Source organism: Acinonyx jubatus, chromosome A1 (genome assembly GCF_027475565.1).
Source record: "Acinonyx jubatus isolate Ajub_Pintada_27869175 chromosome A1, VMU_Ajub_asm_v1.0, whole genome shotgun sequence".
Classification (NCBI taxonomy): domain Eukaryota; kingdom Metazoa; phylum Chordata; class Mammalia; order Carnivora; family Felidae; genus Acinonyx; species Acinonyx jubatus.
In genome coordinates this window covers 121,921,824-121,948,838 of record NC_069380.1, presented here as the reverse complement: position 1 = coordinate 121,948,838, position 27,015 = coordinate 121,921,824, and the positions used below count along the sequence as shown (strand labels likewise).

Here is a 27,015-nt window from a genome sequence, read left to right as displayed (position 1 = left end):
ACTTATAATTCAGGGAACATTGACCAGAGTACCCAATAGGTGCTTGCTTCAATAATGACCAACAATTAGCCACTTAGTGAATACTGTACTGGTCCCACCTAACAACTCTTAAAAATAATATTCCAGGGGATCAGACTGTTTCCAAGTAATTGATCTGTGTCTCAGAACAAAACTCAAGATTATTTCTATAAATATCAAAATGTTTGGAGTCAAACAAGATAAAATTCATAAAATTATGCATTCATAAATTCATTCATAAATGTGCATATCCTAAGATATCATCCATAATGAAAAGAAAATCAACCATCCCAGAATTGACACAGATGTTAGAATTAGCATTCATAAAAATAGTTATTATAATTATATTCCAGATGTCAAAATGTTAGAAACATGAAAGGTAAATCAAACTTGTAGAGATGAAAATTAAAATGTTTGAGATGAAAAATCTACTGCATGGTGCTCATGGCCAATCATTACAGAAGAAAAGATTTGTGAACATGAAGTCAAGGCAATAGCATTAGAATACGATCCTCCTCAGAGTTCTCAGTGCTCCTGCATGACCTAGGACTTAGAGCAGTGGAAATGGACATACATAAAGATAGAGTCTATTTCATTTCCCCCAGAGCAATTTGCTTTTCATATTCTAGACCAAAGGTGATTTTTTCCTTTTTACTGGAGCCCTGTGTCTACCTTGTAATTAGCATAGTAGTTAAGGTCAAAGAGCTAACAGAACAGATAAACACTGACCACAGTCTTACAAGGATATTCAGAGGCAGAAGAGATGATCTTCCCAAGTCAGCAGGGAGCAAGCTGGCTGAGGGGAAGAGAGCATATTAGCATATGTTAATCTTCTCTCCATATTAGGAATGAATGTATACACAGAAGAAATAGAGCCCAGAGAAGAACATGTCCCAATAGGTTTCAGAGGTTAAAATGTGTCAAGAGAATTTTAAAAAACCACTGGAACATTCATGGATGCCACTGATGTAGGCCTCCTTCTATGGAGAAAAGTGGGGCCAGTGGAAATGTTGGGTCTTGCAGAGTCAAACCAGATGTGTGTAAATGTCTCTGTTTCAAAACTGAGTCTAAAAGTGAAGTTGTTTAACAAGGAGTTTGCAGCAAGTCGGCAAGAGGAATGGCCAGGAAGAGCACGATGCTCCATAGTTCCTAGTAGTTGTTTTTTTAAGAAATGCTATAGGAATATGGAAGAAATTTCTATTGTGTTCCTTGGAAGACAACTTGGAGCCTTTATATAGATTCCTTCGCCGTTCACAGTATCAAGAAGCTGATGAATCCCACTGTTTGGTTTTGACCTTTGGCTCAAATGTTCATTTTGTTCTATTTCTGAGAATTGAGACACAGATCTGAGGACCAAGTTAAATCAGACTTTCAGAAAAGTTCATTTATTAGAATATGGAAGGCAGTGCATCAATGAGGAAAGAAGTCTAAGGAAGGAACCTTTAGTTATCTGATACAAGCACAGCAGGGGCAGGTCTCTGTCACTATCAAATGCAAGGAAGGGTTGTCATGATAGAGAAAAAAAGATATCTTCTTTGACATCCAAGTTCACTCAGCTAGCATTTTCCATCATTTTGAAACCTAATCTTCCCATGAGATTTCCTAAAGGCAACAATCAGAATCAACATTGCATTAATAAAAAGTCAGACCTACAAAAACTTTTTAAAATTATTTTATCTACCATCCTTATTTTATATTTAAGGAAACTAAGAGCCAGAGCATAAAGGGAATTGACTACATACAAAAACTAGGTTATTGGATTTTCCTATCCAGTTATCCTTCCGTGATTCTAAGATGCCAAGGAAGATGTTATGGGCTATGCTGCAAACTCTTTGAAAATAAGTTACTTGGGGTTCCTGGGAGGCTCAGTTGGTTGAGAATCCAACTACTGATTTTGGTTCAGGTCATGATCCCGGGATCGTGGGATCAAGTCCTGCTTCGGGCTCTGTGCTAAGCATGAAGCCTACTTAATATTTTCTCTCTCTCTCTCTCTCTCTCTCTCTCTCTCTCTCTCTCTCTCTGTCTTTCTCTCCCTCTGCCCCTCTCCCCTGCTTACTCTCTCTCTCTCTCTCAAATGAAAGAAAGAAAGAAAGAAAGAAAGAAAGAAAGAAAGAAAATAAGTTACTCAGTCAGGCCTGAGCTTGTGATCTATAAGGCATATCAGTCCTCATCTTTTTCTATTAACACCCTCACACTTTGGCCCAATTCCTCATTAGTCAGGATGATGTGGAATTTACACATTCCTGACACTGATCCTTGTATAAAATTACAAAATGATTGTTGGCATTGTGATGCCATGAGGAGCATTTTAGTCCCTGTGAACTGCACTGGCTTAAACAGAGGTCAAACCTGAAGGTGTGGTTTTGTGAGATCTCAGTGTCTAATCACTGATAATCATGTCCCATAAATCCAAAAACCTAAACAGGGGCTCTTAGCAAAAGGACCCAAACCTTGCAGTCACCTCATCATAGCTCAGAGTTTCAGACACATAAAAGATTGAAGGTATCTTAGAGAAGGCAAACCACAATTTCAAACCAAAGAATTTCAGGACTCAAAGGAATAACCAAAGCTTCATGTAGCATAGGGGATTTGATCCATCACTTGGCATATGGGAATGTGAGGGCTCAGACAGAAGGCCCTGAAACACCACAGAGTACACTGAGTCTGCTTTCTACCCCAGTGGGCTTTATATTACCACATGCTCGTATGACTGGGCACTGATTATTATCTCTTCAAACTGGAGCAAATTCCTGGCTTCAAGGCTGATACACTTGGCAGAAGAGGTACATGGTAACTGTGGTGGACTAAGTTTGTCTTCCTTCTCTTCTTTCCCCCCCAAATAGTACTCATATGCTCTCGACACACAAGATGCAGGGGTTTTCATAGGTTACAAAATTAGTGCCACAGATGGGTTGATATAAACCAGGGCAGGGGTTCACTGTTCCAGTGAACCAACTCAAGTTTACTTTCTTATATGGACATTTCACCTGAAATTGATTTGAAAAGAATGACATTAGAATCACACAAACAGGTAGGTCACATCTGGACTTGATTAGGAAAATCTAAACATAGTTAGCATCCTATCACAGTCACACAAAGCTCTTACAGCTGTCCCTTCACAAAGCAGTGGAGGCCAAACCTAAATTTATCCTGTCTGACAACCACAACACCTTCATTGTGAGGACCTCCTGATGGTAACGGGGTACAGAGGCCTGCTACACTATGGTGGGAAAAAGAAGAGTGGATGCATTTGTGAAATTTAGCTTCTCTCTCAATCTCCTTCATTCCCAGAGTATTAGACATGGGAAAAGTCTTAGAGATTTCTGGGCCAAGTGGGCAAAAAACCCTGAAAGCTCATAATTGGAAAGAAATGCTTCACTGACATTCATAGGCTTCAATTTAAAATATTTATCATATTCTATCCACTCTCAAAATCCCCAAGTCAACTCTCTTCTTGAAGTTGTGAAATGTGAAAGCATTTAGCATAATGCCCTGATTTTTTAGGGAAAACTAAAAACAAGAGAAGGGACATGTCTCATCAGGGATGAAAACCCACATCCAGTCACAATGCTGGTGTCAGTGGCAGCTTGAAGATGTGACTCTGTCTGCTGGAACTTGAGGAGATGGTCTCAGGGGCTCTATGAGTGTCATAGAAAGATTGGTAATGTGCCTCTGATACAAGGTGGGAGAGAGTTTCGGCTGAGTAGAGAAAGAGGGATCATATTTGAGCTTAGAAACTCTTTTCCATCTTCCTTATCCAACACCACCACCATGGCCAGGCCACCATCATCTGCCTCCTGTATGTCTGTCACCCAACTAATCCCTCCACTTCCTCTATCCCCTAGCAATTGTTGGTAGTCATTTTCTAGGCACTATGGAGGGCTATCTGGTGTCCAAATGACCAAATCTCATCTTGGTTCCCAGTTTGGATCACTCTACTTGGGGCTCATGTATCTACAGTGTACCTGCCATGTTCATGTGAGTGGACTTTGGAGAACATCACAGATGACCTTCCTGAAGTAAGATTCTAAAACAGCAAACCCAAAGAAAACTCAAATTAGAATCTCAATCCTGAGAAATATAGTGAAAGATTACCTTAACAGCTCCATGTGGTGGCCACCAGTGTCGAGGTTCTAAAACCAAGACATAAATGAAAATAGTTGCAGAGTGTAATACCTGGTAAACCATAGCTTAATCTGTTGGCAGAATTAAAGAATTCTAATTTATTACCAAGAAAGCTTGCAATAACAGAAAACCTTTTTTAAAATTTTATTTATTTATTTATAATTTTTTTAGATGTATTTATTTTGAGAAAGAGAGAGAGAGAGAGAGAGAATCCCAAGCAGGCTCCACACTGTCAGCACAGAGCCTGACACAGCTCCTGAACTTACAGACTGTGAGATCATGAGCCAAAATCAAGGGTGGGACACTCAACTGACTGAGCCACCCAGGCACCCCCCAAACTGTTTTATTTACACATGCATTCATTTTTTTCCCTCAAAAAGTGTGGAATAACTCTTCTACTCCTGATGGATAAGTAGCAAGCAATCACTGGTCTCATATATGTTGCCAGTCTAGTATAACAAGTAAATTTTTGATTAACCTGTAGTTAGCCTGGGCTTGAGAGGATTCAGAACAGGCAGCCAAAAAGAAAAGACATTAAGAAATGTTAGTACTTTAAAGAGGCCTTTAGCCTAATCCCCATATTTTACAGAGAGAGGAAAGACAGTTGCTACTGCCCAGGATTTCATGGTAGATGGGTAAAAAATCAAGTTCTTCAGTCCTTAAGGCTAGGTCTCTCTAAAACTCCCCACAGGACTCTTTTATAAAGGAGGACAAAAAAGGTAATGACCTACTGAAATTCATGGCAAAGCATTTTCAAAAGTTTTGCATTTTTGAGATGTGGGCATATTGCCAATCACTTTCACATTCTACTGTGAATTGCCCAAGCCCCTGGTCCCAATCAATTAGGTTTCATAATCTGCACTAATAGATGGGGAAACAAAGGCCCTTGCACATTGGCTCGGAGTCTTTTATTTGTGGACCAATTGCATAGTCTCTCTCTATAGATACAGATATACAGATATAGTAAAATGATACTCCTACACAAATAAATACAAAATAGTTCTAAAGCATTCTTTCAGATTACAGTGTCAAAGCTCACAAATCAACTTTACATAAATTCCAGAACCAGCCAAATTACTCACCAGAAGGTAATGCCCCATATATCAGGATGAAGAACAAAAGCGAGCAGAATACTGGATGATATTTGGTCATTTTTCCTCCTGGTGCATATGTCCTTAGAGTGATGCTCTGAGATATTGCCTTGGGATGTTCCCCTCTAGTATAATCACTAAAGCAGAGGTATTCAAGATATTAAGACCATCTTTAGGGTGAATATCCATCTCCAGCCTGCCCACTGTAACCTCTGTATACCACACTTGGAAAGCCTATTATTTCACTCTTCCCCAAGAACAAATGCTCAGGAAAATGCTAAAATTGGCTGGTCATAAATAAAAGTCTAGAACTCAGTGACAGACCTGTGACTACTTAGAAGACAGAAGTCAATCAGAGGTTACTCTTTGGGCATAATTATATTATTTTAGTATGGAGGTATTTTAAGTGTCTTTAAAAGGCAACCCCTTACCTGAAGATTAACCCAAATTTGTTCTTTGAGGGGATACAAAGAAAATGAGGCCACTAGAAGCTTCCAGAAAATAAGAGCTTCTCAACAGGGGAAGCAGGTCCGTACTTGCTCATGAAGCTGAGACTGTCTCTTTGGAGTAAGGCAAAGATTGTAATATTCCAGACTTACTTGGCTGTGCTAGAATCTTCTGGTGTGGAATGCTCAGCTCTCTTGGAGCACTCTGAGAGAGTGCACAGGGAGAAATACCATTCCACACTATCTCATGGGGGCCCCAAAGTTATTTTCATTTAGACATCCAGAAAGGGAGAAATCACTGAGCAAATCCTCCTGTGGGAGGATCCCTTTCTGACGCTAGAGAATGGTATGCAGTTTCCAGGCCTGCACAAGGACCACATTGAACTCCCCTATCTTCCTAATCCTACGGAGGTGACCTGATCCTCCCTATGCCATCAGGCCTTTTTCTCTGCTTTGTAGCATATGTGAATAGGCAACTGACATAAACCATTTGCGATATGCTGTGGTGTGATAGGTGTTATGTGAGACATGGTAATGTCCCTAGGGTACTCTACTTCCCAAGACTGTTGGAGGTGCTTGGCACAATGTCCAGAGCTTCCTACCCTGCCTGCTCCTGAGACAATCGGAGCTCCAGCGCTTTTTGCTAAGCACACCCCATCTCTTCCTGACATCTTCCCTGGATTCCTTTGGGAATGGAGCTGCAACAACGGAAGATCCAGCTGCAGTAAAGCAGGATGCCAGATGCCCACTCCCCCTACCACACACACGTCCCCTTCTTCGACCCACCTTGGAAAGAAGAGAAAGGAAGAGAGACGTGGCATGTTCTCTGTGGTTCTTGCCTCTTTTAAGAAGCAGGTATCAGGGCCTCAGAAGGGGGTGGAATAGCTATGTAAGAGAGAGAGGTCACTGAGGCATTGTGTGCTGGGAGGAGCAGCCCCTGGAGGCCCAATATTCAGGGTAAATCAAAGTCAAACCTCAGCAGGAGGCATTGGGTAAGGAAGCACCGAGCTGCCTAGAGGACTTGGGGGTGGGAACAGATCACTGGACAGGGAAGCCTGTGGCAGGCAATCTAAAGGGGCAATGGCATGAAGAAACACATCACGGTAGGGGAGAGCGCAGCAGAAAAAGCAGAGTATGTTCCACAAGAATTAGTACCTTTGGCCAGCATGCAAAACATGGAAAGAGCTGAGTAAGGAAGGACGTTGGTGATGAATGAGGTCTCTACACGCCATTTGCAGTGAGTCCTGCCTGGTTCTTAAAGTAATCCACAGCCTTTGCAGCTTTGTAACATGGAAGATAGGTTGTCATAACCGAGTTTCCTCCTGTTGTCTGAATGCCCTATGTTCATCTTCCTTTCTGTAAAGAACAATTGTTCTTTTTCTTTTTTAAAAATTTTTAATGTTTTATTATTTGTTTTTGAGAGAGAGAGAGGGACACAGAGCACAAGTGAGGGAGGGACAGAGAGAGAGGGAGACAGAATCTGAAGCAGGCTCCAGGCTCTGAGCTGTCAGCACAGAGCCTGAAGAGGGGGTTGAACCCACGGACCATGATCTCATGACCTGAACTGAAGTCGGAAACTTAACCGACTGAGACACCCAGGCGCTTGAAGAACAATTGTTCTTATAACAAGGAAAGATATGTCAACTTTAGAAAATTGGAAAAATAGAAATTTAGAAAAAGAAATAAGACATGAAATCTCAAAACCCAGACATAACTGTTAAACATATATTGAATTATATTGTTCCAAAAATCAAATTTTTGTAGAACTGTATATTGTTTTCTGTCCTTTTCACTTAGAAATGTACTGTGACATTTTCTTGATCTTCAAATATAATCATATAGAATATGAATTTAGAGGCCTGGTGCCATATTTTGTCACATATTTGGATTTTTATTATATTAATATTTTTCTGGGCACCTGGGTGGCTTAGTTGGCTAAGCATCTGAGTTTGGCTCAGGACATGATCTCACAGTTATTGAGTTTGAGCCCCACAAAATTGGGTGAGCTTGAGCGCTACTTTGAGTGAGCCCTGTTTCTCTCTCTCTCTCTTTCTCCCTCTCTCTCTGCACCTCATGGGACTCTCTTTCTTTCTCCCCCTCTCTCTCTGCCCCTCGCTCACTTGCTCTCTCCCTCTCCCTCAAAAAGAAATTCTTCCCTTGTTGCTCAGTTAGGTTGATTCCAATTTTCAATATTATAATGCTAGAAAGAACAAATTTTTATTTACCTCACTTAATGTACTTTTTATTAAATAATTTTAATAAGTGCCAAAAACAAACCTACTGGAAACTTCCAGAAGGACCTGAGTCACCTAGAATATGAAAGCAGTGGTTTTCACCCAATTAGTGGGCTCCATGCTTGTAATCTAACATGGAGCATTTTGAAAATACAAGGCCACCTTACTAAGTGAATTGTTTGTCCCCCAGTTCAGAGAGGTAGAGGGACTCCATTGCATAGAAAGGATTGCAGAGGAAATAAAACATCATAGGAAAGAAATAAGCCTAAAAGAGCTTTAGTTTTTCCAAACTCCCCCAAATTCCAGTTGAACTAATAGTATTGGGTGAGGAGAATAAATAAGATTAAGGGATTACATCCCCGTCAGAAAATCCTTAGTCTATGACTTCCTCATCATCTATCATATCCCTGGCTTAATTCTAATTTTTTAATGTTTTTATTTTATTTTTGAGAAAGAAAAAGAAAGACAGAGCACAAGCAGGGGAGGGGCAGACACGGAATCCAAAACAGGCTCCAGGGTCTGAGTCCTCAGCACAGAGCCTGAGGAGGAAATCGGATGCTAAGCCATCCAGGTGCCTCACCCCCTGGCTTAATTCTAAAAGCTATAGCTTGGGGCTTTTCCTCTGGATGTCAGGCTTCTGTTCCTACTTTTGTTTCAAGTTACTTCAAAACAACATTTTCAAAAACCAGCTCCTTGCAATGTAGTCCAAAGCAGATGGTTATCACCTTTCAGGGACACCAAAATCCTCTACAGGATTTAACCTACAGTTCTACTGTTCTCCCACAGAAAGGAAACTTATCTCCACAGCCCATTAATTACAGAACTTTCATAGTCTAGCCCATTCTGTTAACCAGTCACAATCCCACCAGAGCATGGAGCTGCCTGTCTTTAGGCCTCGACATTTGTGTCCCCCTCCCCCCCCCCCCCCCCCGCCATAGAACAGCCACCACACAAATGTCGGTCCAATCCTGGGCTAGAGGACAAAGTCTTTCCCTTCTCAAGGATTTCATGGAAGCCATAGGACAGCATTACCATTTTTCCCCCTGCTGCAACGTGTTTATTATGTGCCAAAAAAACGACACCACGGCTAATTGCACACGAACTAGAAGCAAAAGAGCAAAGACACCCCAAACCCAGCAGAAGAAGAGAAATAATGAAGATCTGAGCAGAAATGTCTGTAGGAGAGTGCAGTCTTGCCTGCATAGGCTACAATGACTAACAATGTCAGCTCAGCAGGAAGAGGGGAGTGTATGTGACCCTGGTTCTCTGACACACAGCCTCCCAAAGAGGGGCAAGTAGGTTTTTTCGTGGTTTTTTTTTTAAAGAAGAAAGAAAAAGTCAAGTTTTCAACTTCAGTAGTGTTTCAGTGACTGCAACTGTTTCTTCATACATTTTTCAACTGAAAGAAATAAGGAAAGGGTATTTGTTCCCTCTGAGAGAAAGGGTTCCTGGGAGCCTTCATCTGCCCCCACCAAAAAGGAGTCCTTTTTTAGCTCAGTTACCAAAAAAAAAAGTCCTGTGACTTTGGAATTAAAAGCTTCTATCAACCCCACCCCCCCACCATAAGTGCAACTCAAGAAGGTGGATAAACCATTTAAAACTATATACGGCAGCCATCAAATACCATTTATCCAGTCCAGTTTCAAGTACAAAACACATTTTTTTATTCTTGTTTGCAAATGTCTTGATCTGCCACTGTGAGAGACCGTGACCTGCAGTTGCTCAGACACAGGTTTGCTATAATGTTAAAAGCTTCCAGGAAAGGGAAAAAAAAATCTCTTGTTCCAAACGACTTAAAAAACTGTTTGAAGGAGTGTAAAAAGGAACCGGTAAAAACCCTCGAGCGTAAAATACGAAATATGATTTTGGTTTAAATGAAGACCGAAGGCTCCTTGTTGTTTACAGTAAAAGACACCAGGGGCGCCCGGGTGGCTCAGTTGGTTGAGAGTCCAACTTTGGCTCAGGTCATGATCTCGCAGTCTGTGAGTTCGAGCCCCAGGTCAGGGTCTCTGCTGACAGCTCAGAGCCTGGAGCCTGCTTCAGATCCTATGTCTCCTTCACTCTCTGCCCCTCCCCCACTCATGCTCTGTCTCTCTCTCTCTCTCTCTCTCTCTCTCTCTGTCAAAAATAAATAAACTTAAAAAAAAAAAGACACCAGCGGAATACTCAGTTTATACTGATCAGGTGGGGGTTAAATAAATGGAAAGGTGCTGTATGGCAACTCCAAGAACAAACCCATGTTCTGGTCTGAACACTGATCTGGGTAACAGAATTCCTCATCTGTTCTTTGGACTAAGATGACCTTAATGGCCTTCAAATTCCCCTCAGCTTGACTAAAATTTAGATAAACTTCTACCTGACTCTGAGCTCCTGACCTCCCTTATCTTAGAGCATTTACGTTAGAAATCTTATAATCATAAGTTCTTTCTCTGTTGCCTTGAGATGTAATTCTTTTTAGAAACCCCTTGCCAGTTTTACAACCCAGAACCCAGGAGGGGTTCTGGAGGACCCAGGAGCCATCCCTTTGAAATGCAGCCATCAGGAAACACCAGGCAGGCTATCTCCTAATCTCTGTGGAAGGGCAGGAGCCTAACTTTTTGTGAGCACTTTGCTCCAAGTTGCAAAACTACCTCCTGTCATAAAGATATGGGTTTATTTTTCCCTTAGATAAAGCCAATGAGCTAACACAGATGGCCTGTAATTTCCCCCTACCCTCCTCTAGTACTTTTTCACTAGCTCACCCAGACCTTAAAAATCCTCCTTCTTGTATTTCAACCCCGCTGAGTTCATTCTGAGCTCTGGCCTCTCTTACCTATTGCAACTGCATTGAATAAAGCCTTCCTTGCCTATTTAACTTTGTCTGATGTAGTTTTCATTTTGACAGGACCATCCCACATGCCCAGTAAGATGAGTTTTCTTGTCTCTTTCATTTGGGCACAATTACTGTTTTGCGGCTATTTCCTATTAAGACCAATCCTCGACCTTGTGTAGTTCAAGTGTCAATCTCCCTACCTTGAAGACATGCAAATACTCCAGTGTAAAACGGAAGCACTCGCTTCTTGTTAACCTTACTTCTTTCCTTAATTGCCCATTTATTTACTCTTCTCTGGCATTCAGAAGTCTGCCCTGAGCTACCCACTCACTGGCCTGCTGGTCCCTGTTGGCAGCTTCTAGCAGCTACTGCCTGTCCTCTAGGACTAACCAACAGGTGGAATTGAGTCAGGCCAAGCTTCCTTTTTATTTGCCTTAATCCTTTGTTGTCCCTAAAATCCCTCCCCTGGCTGTACAGATGTACGTGAATTTCTTTACTAACAGGTTGGAGAAAGGAAAATCTTTAAAGGGAATTACCGAGAAGGGGGAAAGCTAAAATGCTATAACATAGAGATGAGATTCCTCAGAGACAAGAAGGAAAATAACTAAGAAGTCCTGAAGGCAAGGCCCTGATGGTGAGCTCCCCCATTGTCTCATCTGATTCCTCTTCCCTCAGGCTTTTCAAAGACTGATTTGCTTTTCTCCATTTCTCTTTGAGGCAGCAAATCCTGCCCACAATATCTTATGGAATATTTGGAAGAGAGGCTCTGACAATTGAAATTGTGAAGGCCCAGGTTAAGCGTGGGCCCTTAGGGTCAACTCTCCTTTGCAATGTTCTGATCAGTGTGAGTTGAAGATATCCCTCTTCCTTTTCAGTGTTGCACCTAACACATACACAGACACACATACACAGATGCAGATTTATGTTCGACAAAATTAAGTGTTAATTCTCAGATGGTACAGTACAGTAGAAGTTTTCAAATTACGTATTGTGACCCTTTCGTGGGCTGTGAAAGTTATTTTGTCGCCATCACTATTTTTTAAATAAAATATAGTAAAACAGAGTAAATAGAATAGAATAAAATAAAAATGACAATGCAACTTCAATAGTGTGTGTGTGTGTTTCTAGGTGGTGAGATAACATATTTTGTTCACTGTGGGTCACATTCAATAAAGTTTCAAAGCCTCTACGATACACCTACAAGTAAGGAAACAAAAATTCGCTATTTGCAAGCTGTGTACCTCTTGCAAGGAGAAAACAAGTTTTTTGGGTTTTTTTTTTTCATGTTTTCTGCCAAAAGCCTAATATAGTGCTTTGTTCTTATTGGAATAGTAATTCAACAAGCATTTCTCATGTCCCTATTTTGAACCCTTCTCTCTTCCTCTTCGTAGTTAACTGGAAAATCAGAGGCACCTAAGCTTATGTTTATTGAAGAACTGAATGAAACTTGGGCTAGTTGCAACATACCGTACTACCCCCAAGAATCAATCTAACTTATACCAACTTTTGAAAAAACCAAAGTGTTGTGGTGAGTGTTTCAAATGACACACTGATGTTATGAAAAGTCTAAGTGTAAAGTCTAACGCAGTTGGCATAAGAGGAAAGCAGCAGATGGGCAATCGTAATTCAAAATGTGTCATGAAAATAGTTTTCAAATCAAGTGTTGCTAGTGCTAGTAATGCTAGATAAATATACTCATACTTGTTTTAAGGCACAGGATAAGTTCCATCTTGGTAATTTTTTCCTTAATATACATATTAAGTAATATATTTAGTACATATTACATATAATATTTATATCCTTAATATACATATTAAGTAATATATTTAGTACATATTACATATAATATTTATATTACTAAATATTACATATTTAGTAATATAAATTTTACCCTAACTACTGCCTTAGGGAGAATTTCACAAATAATATTATTCTCTTTTCTTTTCATTTACTTCAAAATGCTTTTAGTTTCTCATTTGATTTCTTCTTTGACTCAGGGCTTATTTATTGGTGTGATGTTTATTTTCCAAATATTGGGGATTTTCCAGAGACTTTTTTTATTTTTTTGTTTTCTTATTCAATTCAGATGTGGTCAGAGGACAAATACCATTGCGACTTGAATCCTTTTAAATATATTGAAATTTGTTTTACAGACAAGAAAGTGGTCTTTCTTGGTAAGTATTTCTTGTTTACTTGAGAAGACGGTTCACACTGCTCTTGTTGGGGGCAGTGTTCTCGGGTCACGTGGTTGTCAATCAGGCCACATGGTTGATTGTATTACTCAATTCTGCTGCACAATTGTAGATATTCTACTTACTTGTTTTATTAATTTTTGAGAGATGGATATTGAAATCTCTGATCATAATCATGGATTTGTTTATTTTTCCATGCACTTATATTCATTTTTGATTTGAAAATCTTGAGTTTCATTAACATGTAAGATTTTTGTATCTTCTTAATTAATTGAGAATTTTATCATTATAAAATATAACTCTCATCCTTTGAATAAGGCTTTCCTCTAAAATCTATTTTGTTTATATCAATAATGCTACTCCAGCTTTCTTTTGACTAATGTTAACATGGTAATCCTTTTATTTTTCTCCTATTTGTGCTTTTATTTTTAAAGTGTATTTCTTATAAACACACTTACTTTTTTAAAAATCCAGTCTGCAATCTCTTCCTTTAATTAGTGTTTAGACCATTCATATTTAATATGATAATTGATATACTTACTGTAACAGTTAATTTTATATGTCAACTTGGCTAGGCCACAGTGCCCAGATATTTTGTCAGACACCAGTTGAGATATCACTGTGAAGGTATTTTTTCTGCTATGATCAATATTTAAATCAGATCTCATTGTTATTATTGTTGTCTGTAGTTAAATTATTTATTATTATAAGGTCAGCATCTATGTACCCATCATTCTAGTGACGAGCTAGAACGGCCATCATCCTAAAAGCCTCCCACATGTTATTGCCAGCTATACACCGAATATTTGTGTCCCCAGTAAATTTATATGTTGAAGCCTAATCCCCAATGTGATGGTATTAAGAGGTAGGATTTTTAGAAGGTGATTAGGTCATGAAGGCAGAGCCCTGAGAGCTCCCTTGCACCTTGGTCTTAGACTTGCCAGACTCCAGAACTGTGAGAAATAAACGTTTGCTGTTTAAGCCTCCCAGTTTATGGTATTTTTGCTATAGGAGCCCAAACAGACTGAGGCACTGCCTAACTACAGCCCCCTCTCACAGACTCTATTCTGACTTCTGTGTTAATCACTCACTTGCATTTTTAATAGTTTCACTACCTATATATGCCTCCCCAAAGAGAGATATTTTAACCTTTGGGATTTCCTCTTTGGTGAGGTGTCTAAACCTGTAGACTCTGAGTGAAGCATAGTATTTTCTGTAATGTGGGTGGGCCTCCTGTGATCACTTGAAGGCCTTAAGAGAAAAAGCCTGAGATCTCTTAGGGAAGGAGCATTCTGCCTCTCGACTTCCTTTAGACTTGAGCTGCAACATCAATACTTCCTCTGGGTCACCAGTCTGCTGACCTACTGTGCAAATTTCACACTTTCTATAATCACATGGACCAATTACTTAAAATAAATCTTTTTCTTTCTCTCTTGTCTCTGTCTCTTTCTCTGTCTCTGTCTCCCTGTCTGTCTCTCTCTCTCTCTCTCCACACACACACACACACACACACACACACACACACACAGAGTTGGTTTTGTTTTTCTGAAGAATCCCTAACTAACACAATTACCTTGAGTCTGCCATCCTGCTACTTGCTTTCTATTAGTCCAATCTGTTTTTCCTCTTTACCTCTTTTCTTTGTCTCTCTTGCACAAATATAGTATTTTTTTTCATTATTCCATTTTATCTTCATTGTTGGCATATTTAGTGTTGCTTTAGGATTTATAATATACATTCTTAACTTTTCACAGTGTACCTTTAAGTGGTATTATATCATTTAACTTAACACAGAATCTTATAATAGAATACTTTCATTTCTTCTCTCTGTGTTTATGCTGTCATGCATTTTATTTTCACATATGAAAAATGAAAATAAAGTTCTGGCAACCTAGCTGCTATGAATGAAATTGTGTCCCCTCCAAATTCAAATGTGAAAACGTTAACCATCAGTGTGACTGTATTTGGAGATAGGGTTTTAGGAGGTAATTAATGTTAAATGAGGTCATAAGGGTCAGGTCTTCCTTTCAGTTTTTACTGAACCTTTAATGATTCTTGATTATAGTCTTTTTTCATTGCATAGTAATCAACTCTTCAAAAGATTGTCTCTGACTAGTCTACAAACTCCTTACTGACATGAAATCTTTGCCCATTTGTATTGCCTCTCCCTACACAACACACTGCTTGACCCATAGTGATCTTTCTATATGTGTTGTTAAAAAACACACACAAATCTCCACAAAATAGCTGGCAAGCATTTAACCAGACTTTACTACAAAAGCAAATTGTATTGGACTGATGAACTTATAGGGCATAACTTTGTTCCTATTTGCAGATGTACTGTTAGAAAATTCTTCTCTTTATGTAAGCAAAATATCTGTCTTTGCATATTATGTTAATGACATGACTCCTTTCTATGGAGCCCCAGAAATGAGAACGTTCTGATCTCTCATGTGATAGTCCTGCATATGTCCTCATCTTTCCTAGTTACCTTGAACTTTCCTTGGGCCTTTTAAAGACTTCAACAACAGTTTAATCAAATTCTATTATTTTTAGTCTCTTCCCAACATGACCAACAAAATGCCTTCCTTTGTGGATTCCCACCTGTGACTGAGTCCTCTTTAAATAATGGTATCTAACATCTAATGTTATTCCTGGTCTGATTAGTTGATAGTATTATGGATTCTTACTCTATCTTCCTCCAAAGCTGAACTTTCCACTTTTCATTAGTGTTGCTAAAGGTACTAGTGTTAAGACTAATGGTCAGATCTGCCCCTTGACCCATGTTTACTTAAAAATTGTGAGTTTTTGTAAAATGGGATGCTATGAACAGATTCCTCTCCCATTAGTGTATATATAATCTCTCCAGCTCCCAACTTGAGTAGAAATAGAAGAAATCTTTCCTTGTCACTTATTGAGAGAAATGACCACAGACATTTTCCTTAAGAGACTACAGTTGCATCCAAAGACATGCCTGAAAGCTTTCTGCTAAAAATCTTTTATTGAAGAATCAAATCCATATATTTGCCCCACAGCCATCTGAGAGGGATTGGTTCTCTATGTGGAATCTGCCAAAGGGAACTTGGTGCCCTTGAGCATCAGGGAGACTCAGCACTGTCCATACTTTGCCAAAAAAAGTGTACCACGTCTCTTCCTACAAGAGAAATCATTTTTTTTTTAAGGGAAGGCTTTGGAGATCTTAAATTGAAACTTTTATATTCTAAAATCAAGCCAGCCAAATGAGCACAGAGCATGAAAGGTGAGCAATTAGTAACTGAGATCCAGCAAGGGGGAAAAAGGAATTCAGTGTGCTAGTGAAAGCCAGTGTTAGGAGCCAAAAAAGTCTTTAAATATCTCTTGCTATTTGCCATTCAGTAATACTATGATGTTGATAAAGTCTCCTTTTTGAGCTTCATTTTCTTCCTACTATCCACTATCATTCTTTCTCTTGCCTCTTTCTCTTTATTTTTGCTTCTTTTTGTAAAATATTATAATTATCAGCAAGCTATACTGATACACTTCATAGCAGTGTATACACTCATACACTTCATAGGAGCAGCAAGCTTATCAGGTAGCTAAGATGGTTTCAAGCTCTGCAGGAGAGGCCATTACTACAAATAATATGTTAAATTCGGCACTTACACAACTTCATTGCAAAATGAGCATTTGTTAGAATATACTTTTCCATCAGATCCACAGAGAGGGAAATGTTCCATAGTACAGATGGCAGAATAATTGGTGCACTCAATTTGCTCCAGTCCAAAAAAAGAAAAAAAAAAGAACAATTTCAAATTGTTAAATCACAGAAAATGAGCTTTTTAAAGGTCTTGAGAGGTCATTTAGTTCCAAATCTCACTCATAAAAAGACAAACCCTCTTCAGTTTACAAAATCTGACCCAAAATGGTGGCACTCTCATCACAGAAAGAGATGGCTTAGCCTGAGGTTACGGCTTCCCTTTCCCTCATTCTCCTCAGGGAACTGATGAATAGAATACATCTTCTATCTTGTACTTAGTTTTTGAACCAGTCTTCTCCTTACCATGCTGTCATCCATTTTATCCAGGTCCTCATGGTCTTGCCTGCATAGTCACAGTTGCCTGCCAGTTTGTTGCCCTAAACCTACCTTCATCTGAGATTTCAATCACCCTCCACACTGACACCAGAGTGATCTTTCAAAAAACAAAATCAGTTTTTGTTTTTTGATTACTTAACTGATTCCCCGTCAACAGAAAGTCCCCTCATGAGCCTGGCTTATCTCTCTTATCCTCTGCCTCTTACTCTAGCTAAACTTAACAACTGAATTCCCGAAGTGTTTCCTGCTCCTATACATCCCTGTGCCCTTGCTTAAGGTGTTTTTCCTATCTTGCATCACCTTACCCCTTTCTCCATCAGACTGACTCCTAAGACTCTTAGCCCTTAAAAGTCAGTTTAACTACTTTTTTAACAGTTTCATGATGATATTTCTCTCCCTCACCCATCAAATTGGTGTAGATGCCCCTCCTTAAAATATTTACTACCACAATCCCATGTGTATAATTCTCTTGTCATGTTTCAAACTCTATTAAAATTATTTTAATATTTTAACCCATTCACATAGCTCTTTAGCCCTGAATTGTCTTTACATGTGTTCTTGAGTTTTTTGGTCTATACATAGTCATAGACAGTTTCTAGAATACTTATTTTAAAATTTTCATAAAGTGAGAATTATAACATTTTATATTGAGCATAAATGAAATTTCTGTGTATACTTACACATTTATTATCATGAAGTTTTCTGAGTTGAAATCGTTTATTTCTGAAAGAAAAGATTTTATTGAATGGGTAATGCATTACTTGGTATTTCACAATCTATAGAGTAAAATACAGACATATGTTATTCTATGTTGTCTAACCTGTACTGAGAATGACGAGTTCTGGTTAAATTCTACTCTAGTCGGCTAATACTGACCATTAACATCTTTGATGGGTGATCATTTTGTAAACAAATAAAAGTATGAGAAAATACAATCAGCACTAAGAGGAGATTGGGCATTTAAAAAATAGTCCATGAATATCCACATGAAAATCAAAGGTGTAATATAGTGTGAAAACATTTTTTTGCAGTTAAGAAAAAGAAAATATGTTCAAATCCATCTCTGGCACTCACAGTCTGTGTAATTTTGTTATAGTCACTTCCTCTTTGTATTAGATTCCTGTTTCCTAAAAAGAGGTTAGGTGATGCTATAATCAATAAGATCTCATCAGTCTTTAATCTCTTGTGTTTTTTTTTCAGCACATGAGTTTGCATATCCTGAGAGACTTTATTCTGAATAACACTTGTTATTATACTTGACTATAAATTTTAAGAAGGGTTAGAAAAGAAGGGGAAGATGATAAGAAGGAAGAAGAGCTCATTTCTGTATTAGTTGCAGAGCTAAGGTTTGATATGTTTTATCACAGTGAACCCTAAACACCATTATAATTTCTATCTTACAGGGGCTCTTGGGTGGCTCAGTTGGTTACGTGTCTGACTCTTGATTTTGGCTCAGGTCATGAACTCATGGTTTGTGGGATGGAGCCCTGGATCGGGCTCTGCTCTGACAGGGCAAAGCCTTCTTGGGATTCTCTCTCTCCCTCTCCCAATGCCCCTCCCTCACTGATGCTTTAAATAAATAAATAAATAAATAAATAAGCTTTAAAAAATAACTTATATTTTACAAATGAGGATAGTGAAGTACGTAGTGGGTTGGGTATTTGTCTGATGTCACATATTTACTAAGTGCAATCTGGATTCTAATCCAGATGTGTGACACCAAAGCCCATGATTTTAACCAGTAGCCATAAAGTGGTGAATTCAAATTCATGGAATGGCTGGTAATAATGTTTCTTTCATTTGCTTAGAGGCTGAGATGTTGTTTATAGTGAGGACTTCTTGTGTAATTTGTGGGTCTGCTGGTGGGGATTCCAACTATCCATTTGTATTTTTAATCTCTTCCTTAGACTTTTCCAGATAATTCTAAGAAGGAACATGGATTTTCTCTGGGTTATAAAAGATAGATCAAATTCTTATAATAGTACCCATGGCAAACAGCCTAAATAGAGAGAGTTGTCTTCTGAGCTCTCATTATACAATAAGAAAGATATAAACAGAAGATTATGGAACTTTAACCAAGATACATTTTCTGCCTGAGACTCAGTTTCCTCAAATGTAATGTGAAAATAAAAATGTCTCTATGTAACAGCTAATGCCTGAAGAACAGTGTAATATGTGAATGAGAATTTGGCTGGATAGCAAAGAAATATGTATATCCTTAGAGATATTTATTTGTTTACTTATTTACTTATTTATTTTTATTTTAACAAAGCAATGTCCAAAGGGTATTGGAGGAGTGTGACAAAAGGTAGGATTTATCAAACCATGTTGTTAGAAACCAAGCAGATTTTAGCCAATGTGGACTTTGTAATCTTTAAAAAAAGAGGGGCTCCAAATTGGGTATTATACTTACTGGTTCAGTAGGCAAAACATGCATTCATTACTGTAAGTTTTATGATCTATGCCACATATTGGTTTCAGCTCCTTTGAGCATGTAATCCCAGAGCCTTTTCTGTTGTATTGGGAGCAGTTCACCTATAATTAGAATAAAAAATAATGGCCTACATTGTTTTCCTTCAATTCTATAACCATTCTTCTATCAAGCTGGGAAGAAAGAGAAGAGAGTGAAAAGACTACCATAGCCTGTTCAACTTTCTAGCAAATATGTCTAGAAGACCTTGTATGATCCAGGCGCTGTGCTACACAACTAGGTCAGACCTGAAATAATCTGTAAATAAAATGATAATTAACAGGTAAAGAAGGAAATGTTAATCTCTCCTTTTAGAGTTATGATGAGAGTGCAATGTAATAATGAATGTGAAAGTTTAAAAAGCTACTTAAAGGGTCACCTGGATGTCTCAGTCAGGTGTCTGACTTCAGCTGACATCATGATCTCACAGTTCATGGGTCCTCGCCCCACATAAGGCTCTGTGCTGACAGCTCAGAGCCTGAAGCCTCCTTCAGGTTTTGTGTCTCCCTCTCTCTGCCCCTCCCTCACTCATGCTGTCTCTCTCTCTCTCTCAAATAAATAAATAAATATTTAAAAAAAATTTTTTAAAGCTACCTAAGGTAAAAGTTTCCTTAATCTGCTGTTCCCCGTTTGCAAAAAGATTCCTTTTGCAGCCTTTAAAGAAAAAAAAACACCACCAGGAGAAGTGGAGTTAGGACTGGTTTTACCTCCCTAGGAATTAGTTCCATCCACAGTGATCCAGGTTACCTACTTTCACAGCCCCATTTACGAATTAGCTCTGATTTTATTTTTACAAAGACCCCACAGAAAGGGGCTATACTCACCTCTATGATGCCCAGAAGAGTGTGGCATGAGACGCATTTGAACAGAAGGAAGTGGAGAAAGAGCAAATTCCACAGTTAGAAATGCAAGGTTGAATTCACGGTCTACAGTAACTAAAACCCATTTCTAACATCCCTTGCCCCCATCAGACCTAAGAGGTCACTTCTTTACTTACGGCCAGTTCAGGACGAAGCCAGAAATGTATGCAATTCTGACTTAAAAGATAAATAAATAAACATGGGGGAAATTTGTGGTCGTTGGAGAAAAGGCTGTCATAGGTATCTAGGAATTCCTGTGAGCATGTCAAGGGTAGGGGTTGGTTACGGTCTCAAAGTTGCCTAAGTTGTTTCTGAAAGGGCAATTCAGAAGCCTGACATCGATCAGCAACTGAGCAGGCTGCCCATAGTCCTTTTATTCTTTTTTTTTTTTAACTGAAGTATGGTTGACACACAATGTTACATTAATTTCAGGTGTACAACACAGTGATTTGACAAGTCTATACACTATGCTGGGCTCACCACAAATGTAGCTACCATCTGTCACCTTACAACCCTATTAGAGTACCATTGCCTATATTCCCTATGCTGTACCTTTTATTCCCATGGCAATCTTTTTATTCTTCTTCTCAGTCTCTCTTCCTCTTCTGGAAGGTCTGACCCCCACCCCCTCTTTGTTAATCAGAACAATCCAGATAGTTAACTTCTAAATTTTCTTCTGACTTTAACATCCTATATTTACTGGAGGTTGAACAAATTGCAGCTAACACATGGGTATGGATACTAAAAGGAGTCCTAACTCACCAGGAGGAGAGGCAGCCCACGCGGCGGCTGCCAGAGTGATGATGGCAAAAGCAATGATGCTCTTCATCATGATGATGAGTGAGGGTGGCAGAGATATGCTGCTCTGAGACAGGAAGTCCAGAGAAAGAGAGAGAAAGCAGTCTGCCAAATACATACGAACACGTATATATACACACACATGCATAAGGCAGGGTCCCACCTTCATTAAAAATCGACCTTTTCAGTGGTGATTGGTTGCTAAGCCAAGCTAGGGTATTAACTTCACAAACTTCCTTATTATCTTGAATTGTAGCCAGTGGAAATAGTTATACCCCGAAACTCATCTACCAGAAGCTCTCTTGCATAATAATCCTCTGGTCTCTTAGCAAATACAACAGCATGGCTATATTTAAGAACAAATAAAAATCACAGGTGTAGTAAAGAGAAAAAAACATTAAGATGGTATGCGTAAAGGGTTTTAAGGTGATGTCAAATGTAGGAAAGTTGAAACAGAAAACAGAAGCAATGAGGACATTTCTTGTTGTACAGTGGTACAACATGAATACTTAGTGCTGTAATACCTTGCTTTTCTAGAGTAGGAAGACAATTTTAATATTCTATGAAGGCTTGTTAAGTGATTATAACAAACTTGTGAAATATGCAGTATTATTGCTACTTAGAAGATGGGACAACAAATACAGAAAGATTAAGTGCTTTCTATTTAGTCATAAAGTTAATAGTTGTAAGAGCCAGTCCTCCAGAATCCTAGACTTATGCTTCTATTCTGTATTTTTTTATTCATATATGCTATGTCAATAGCAACAATGATTGTTTATAATGAAAATCCAGATTTTAGCATAGAGTGTCATGCTTCTTAAGATTACAAATATGATATTCTGCTTAACACATTCTCTGGTGCCCCTATCTATATATGTCTGATAACGAACCTTTTTTTTTTTCCCAATAATATAGGCCTAATGATTTCCAAGTACTTAGATGTGGTCATCAACATCAGCTGTCCAGAAGATAAATTTACTGTGGAGTTAAGACAGAGTTAATTCCGAAAGGACAAACTCAAAGATTGGAGGAATTAAGAAAATTGCCCAAAGTAGATAGCTAATGAGTAATAGAAACTTGATCCAAAACTAGTTCTTCCAATTTCAGAACTTACGATCTCCCACTTTTCATCTCCAATATCACTTCTTTTTCTCAGAAATAATTCTATAATTTTGGTTTCTCCTATTGTGAAATTTGAGTACTTACACCTCACCCATATTTCAATCCTTCTTCAGTATTTGAAATATGTATACTATAATGAAATGTGCTCCAGAAACTCTTCTTAATGGGGTAAATGATCTTCTTCCCAAGTTACAGTGGAACATCTGATTAGAGTCACAAGTTCTAAGTAGATAACAGAAATGAGAACCATGGCTCAGTGATGCTGGATCTGGCAAGGCCAGGGGCAAGCATTTAGGCCTGTGACTTTCAAACTCTTCATTACTGTTATTTAATTACGAAATGGAACTTTACATTTCTTTCTAAATGTAATTTTATGAGGTAAGCAACAAATGAAACAGTTTTAAAAAGGCAGTCACTTAAATAGAAGCAAGACAGGATTCAAGAGCCCCTGCTTTTCCACCACATACTATAAAGGCTCCATGCAAATCCATTTGAAAACTGACCTAGAAAACACACACAAAAGGAAGTGAGGCCCTGGGAGGGAGAATATCTTGTCCAAGACCATGCAGTGAAATAAATCCCTAGATTCTAGCACAGGATTTATTCTGCTAATGCTGTAACTTCTCAAACCATCACACAGCCCTGGGTCAGCATGGGGTTTCTGTCCAGACTTGGTATCCCAGAGAAGGTGAGGAAGTATTTGCTGCCTGGGTCCTGCACTCAATTCTCTACTGCTATCTGGACATCACCATCCTGGCATCCCATAGGATCTTCTAGTTCAATATGTTCCTAGCAAACTTTGTTGCTAAATCTCATTTTAGCAACAGTTTCACTCTGCTAATATCTGCCAGTAGCAACCCAATCCAGGAAAACTTAGAGGAGTCTTCGTTTCTTCTGATTTTCATACTCACAGCCAATCTCTCACCAACTAGGCTTTAATTTGTGTGTGTGCGTTTCTCTCCAGAAAGAATATAAGGATTTTTGTTTGTTTGATGTTTTTTTTTTTAATTCAGAGTTCAAGAATAATACCTTATAAATCTACTTCCCATATTCCTTCCTTTCTGGAAATTCCCACAGGAATGACAGAAAAATTAACCCTGTCAACAAATTCTACCAACACTACATTTTTCTTCCTTTTGCCATCTAGTCAGTAACTGTCTAAAGATTTAAAATGAGTATGTAGGATTGTGTAAAATTTAGCATCATCACAATACATTGCCCAAATCAAAAGTTGTCTCAAAGCGACTTCAAATCCATACCAACTTCTATTACCAGTTCCTTTACAGGTTCAAGATCTTGTTTCAAAAATGATTGATTGGCTGTGATTCAAGGGAAGGAAGCCCTTGATGTGGGTATGAATCCCACATGAATTCCTGGCAACCCTCAATAAGATCCCACACATAGTAGGTGTGAGCTTTGATCAATAATGTAGATGTACAAAATTATCTATTCCTTCTTTTTCTCTAAATAAAATTATAAAATTTCTCTAAATAAACTGATTCCAAGTCCTCTGTTCTGCTGGGTTTTGGGGACATTTGGTTTCATTCATTATTGGGGTTTATGAGGATCTGAGCTGTTTAAGCAGGTGCCCAGTAATTCAGAAGAGGCCCTCTGATCTGTAGACAGTCATGGCGGCTGCCTGCATCTTGATGGTCCAATCCAGACATAAATGGTTCCCTTCCCTGAAGTTGTTCCCTGATTCTGTGCCACTCATGGGACAGAGTGATTTTTGATTGAGATTGAGAACTGTTGACTCCAGGGTTCAGCAGACACCTTTTACAGTCAAGCATCAGCAGTCTTTTGCCGTTTGAGGATGCTGCCAGGCAGCAGTGTTAGGCAGTGTCAGAACTTGGTCACTTTCATTTCTCTTGAAAATTTTACTATTTGGGTTACTTCCCAAAGCACTCAAGCCATGAAGGATAATTTCTTGCCTATTATTTATGCCTTTGTCCAGTGTAGCTGAAATAAACTACACACTGCTTTCTTAGAGCTTTGTGATAGAGGGGAAGGAAAGATACAAAAAAAACCTAGTTAACAGCTTTTGACTATTGCTCTTATTGTAGATGTTGTGTTATTATTTCTTCTTTGACTTGACATACTGACATTAAAATGACTATCAATGTTTGTTTTCTCTGGAATATCTTGTGCTTCTGGTTAAGTACTAATTGGGCTATATAGCTCCACCAGCAAATCTTCAGTGGGCACTTATAACTGGAAATCACTCAGCTGTCTACTCCTCTTTTGAATGCATAGGAACAACTTCTGGGTGGAGAAGGATGTGGCATTTCCTGCTTGATTTATTAATGTCTGTCCTGTGATCAAAGGCTGTGACTTACGCAAATATCCCCTGTGAACACACCTTGTCCATAACTCACTTGTAGAGACTGTGGCAAGTTCTGTTCTCAGAACAGAAGTTCTGGCAACTTTCACACTTAAAATTCCAGGCAGAAAATTGATCCAGAGGTGAGAATATAATAGTTGAAAACTTCTTACTTTATTACTGCTTCCAAGACTTCTTTCATGTAAGTCAAGCCACTGGAATTCACTTTTCATCACTAATCCCATTACTATGTGCTAAAAAATCAGCACATGTACTCTCTGTCCTGCCACACACTCCCTAGATTTGGAATTGAATTATTCCACACATAAAAAGAGGTGACCATTTCTGTAGGACATGAGCAATATTCTGGATCACTAGATGAAAAATCCATTCCTTTTTATCTGAAAACATAATCAGATAATGTTATTTGTATGAACAGCATGGAACTAGGGTTCATGAAGCCAGAGGGAATGGTGTAAGGAACATGAGATTAAAAACCACTTAGCTGAATTTGTATTTCTGATTTTGGGTAAGCTCAGAAAATCACTTCCCCCCCTCTGGGCTTCAGGATTCCCATATCTGAAACATGTTGGATAAGTCATCTCTAATTTTTCTCTAACTCTGTCAATTACGTATTTAGCTGATAACAAAATTAGTTGGTTGAAAGTACAATGTCAATTACAACAGTACACTTCACAACATATTTTCTGGGCTCATGCTACTCTTTGCATTCCTCTTCAGCTGCAGCTTTTGCTAATATTTCTGAGAAACGCCTCATGAATCTATCTAGCCTACAGGGGTAGTGGGGAGGGAGATACATCTTATAAGTTCATATTTTCAAGTAACTAGTTTGTTTTCAGCTATTAGTGTCAGCAATTTTTTATTTGTACCAGGAAGAGTTTCGAGTTAATCTTGGGGGCTAGAGAAGCCACTTATAGGTTTTAAGAATAATACCATCAGATTTGGATTTCAGAGCATTACCCTGCCTACAGTAAAGAATTCAATGGAAGGGAGAAGGCTATAGAGGGAGATCATTTATAAGGATGATATGGCCAGTCATGAAGGGATTGACTATGGCTTGAACTGGAGTTTATTACTGGTTTATTACTGGTGATTGACTCTATGGAGGATGAAAAGGAGAGGAGAAGATAGAAGACAATGTCTAGAGTTCAGGTTTGTCTCGTTTTGCTTTGTTCTGGTACAGTGTGGCTGCTTCATAGGAGTCTTCAAAAATTTAAACTGGGGAATTAAACAGATCTGTGTTTGGAAGAGGTCATTTGGAGTTTTTCATTTTTTTTTTAAAGTTTATTTATTTATTTTGAGTGAGAAAGAGTGCACACGCAAGCCAGGAGGGGCAGAAAGAGAAGAGAGAGAGAGAATCCCAAGCAGTCTCTGTGCTAACAGTGATCCCATGGGGCTCCATCCCATGAACCATGAGATCATGACCTGAGCGGAAACCAAGGGTCGGATGCTTAACACTGAGCCACCCAGGTGCCCTTGGAGTTTTTTCTTTCTTTGTTTGTTTGTTTGTTTTAAGAGAGAGCTGTAAAGGAGGGAAACAAACAAGTCTGTTGAAAGGCCTTTGGAAAATTCTGTTGGAGAGAAAAAGAGGGTCTAAAATTCATTAAAAAATATTACAAGTACTGTAACAGATTAGAATGGCAAAAGTACATTGTTTTCTGATAGCTTCGTGATACAGGAGAAGCAAAGATATAATGAAAAGTAGTTAATAGCATAGAATGACTTGGAGGAAGACAGCACATTATCCCTCAAAATAATCTGGAAGGAGCTCTATGGTCATATGAAATTTCCATTAAGGATGACAAATATTTTGTTTGATTTCTTTCCTGGGACTAATCCTCATATGACAAAGTCCTTGCCTCTGTTCTCTCCTTATGCTCAAAGAATGATTTATAGTCACATGTTATTTAGATAAAACTTTCATTTCAATACTGGAAAGAAAAAGGGACTTATGTGCCACAATGGCATCAAAGAAAGAACAGGAATGTCTTGCTATGTTTTTTTTTTCCAGGAAGAAAACAGATACCCTCATCATTATAAAGACCACAGGACATATTGACTTCATTTACCATTATCTCTGTGTAAAATATGATATTGTCTTTGGTCAAAGTCAACCAAGAAAGCCACAAAGAATATTGGATTGGGGTACAAATGTGAGTCTTGCCATGTGCTTTTTTCAGTTCCAAGCACATATTAAATGTTTAGAAATGTCAACATTTATTATTTCTCTTATTTTATTCTATTATTATATTTCTATTTTATTTTCTATTATCATGGAGTGAGAAGTGTGGTTGGTGTTTAAAAGTACAGAAGGGGACAAAGAGAAGACAAACATGTTACAAAGAAGAGGGACAACTGACAGATTCCTACCCATTAGTGAGTTCCAGCCCACGGGTCAAACCTGGTTCACCACCTATTTTTATAAATATACATG

General features: G+C 38.6%; 1 protein-coding gene and 1 long non-coding RNA gene across 2 annotated transcripts; both read right to left on the bottom strand.

Annotated features, from left to right (window-relative positions):
• Nucleotides 1–2,162: 2,162 nt before the first annotated feature.
• On the bottom strand, nt 2,163–5,362 carry SPINK14 (serine peptidase inhibitor Kazal type 14 (putative)). The gene is made up of 3 exons (XM_053221181.1): nt 5,226–5,362; nt 4,114–4,151; nt 2,163–3,065 (listed from the first exon to the last, which is right to left on the bottom strand). Exons 1-3 carry the CDS (start codon nt 5,293–5,295, stop codon nt 2,865–2,867), a joined length of 309 nt encoding a protein of 102 aa, XP_053077156.1. The 5' UTR covers nt 5,296–5,362; the 3' UTR covers nt 2,163–2,864.
• A 10,538-nt stretch (nt 5,363–15,900) lies between these two features.
• LOC128311148 (uncharacterized) lies at nt 15,901–19,543 on the bottom strand. Its single transcript, XR_008289207.1, has 4 exons — nt 19,404–19,543; nt 17,671–17,713; nt 16,561–16,670; nt 15,901–16,072 (listed from the first exon to the last, which is right to left on the bottom strand). It is a non-coding gene; the product is annotated as an uncharacterized LOC128311148 (long non-coding RNA).
• Between the last annotated feature and the right edge of the window lie 7,472 nt (nt 19,544–27,015).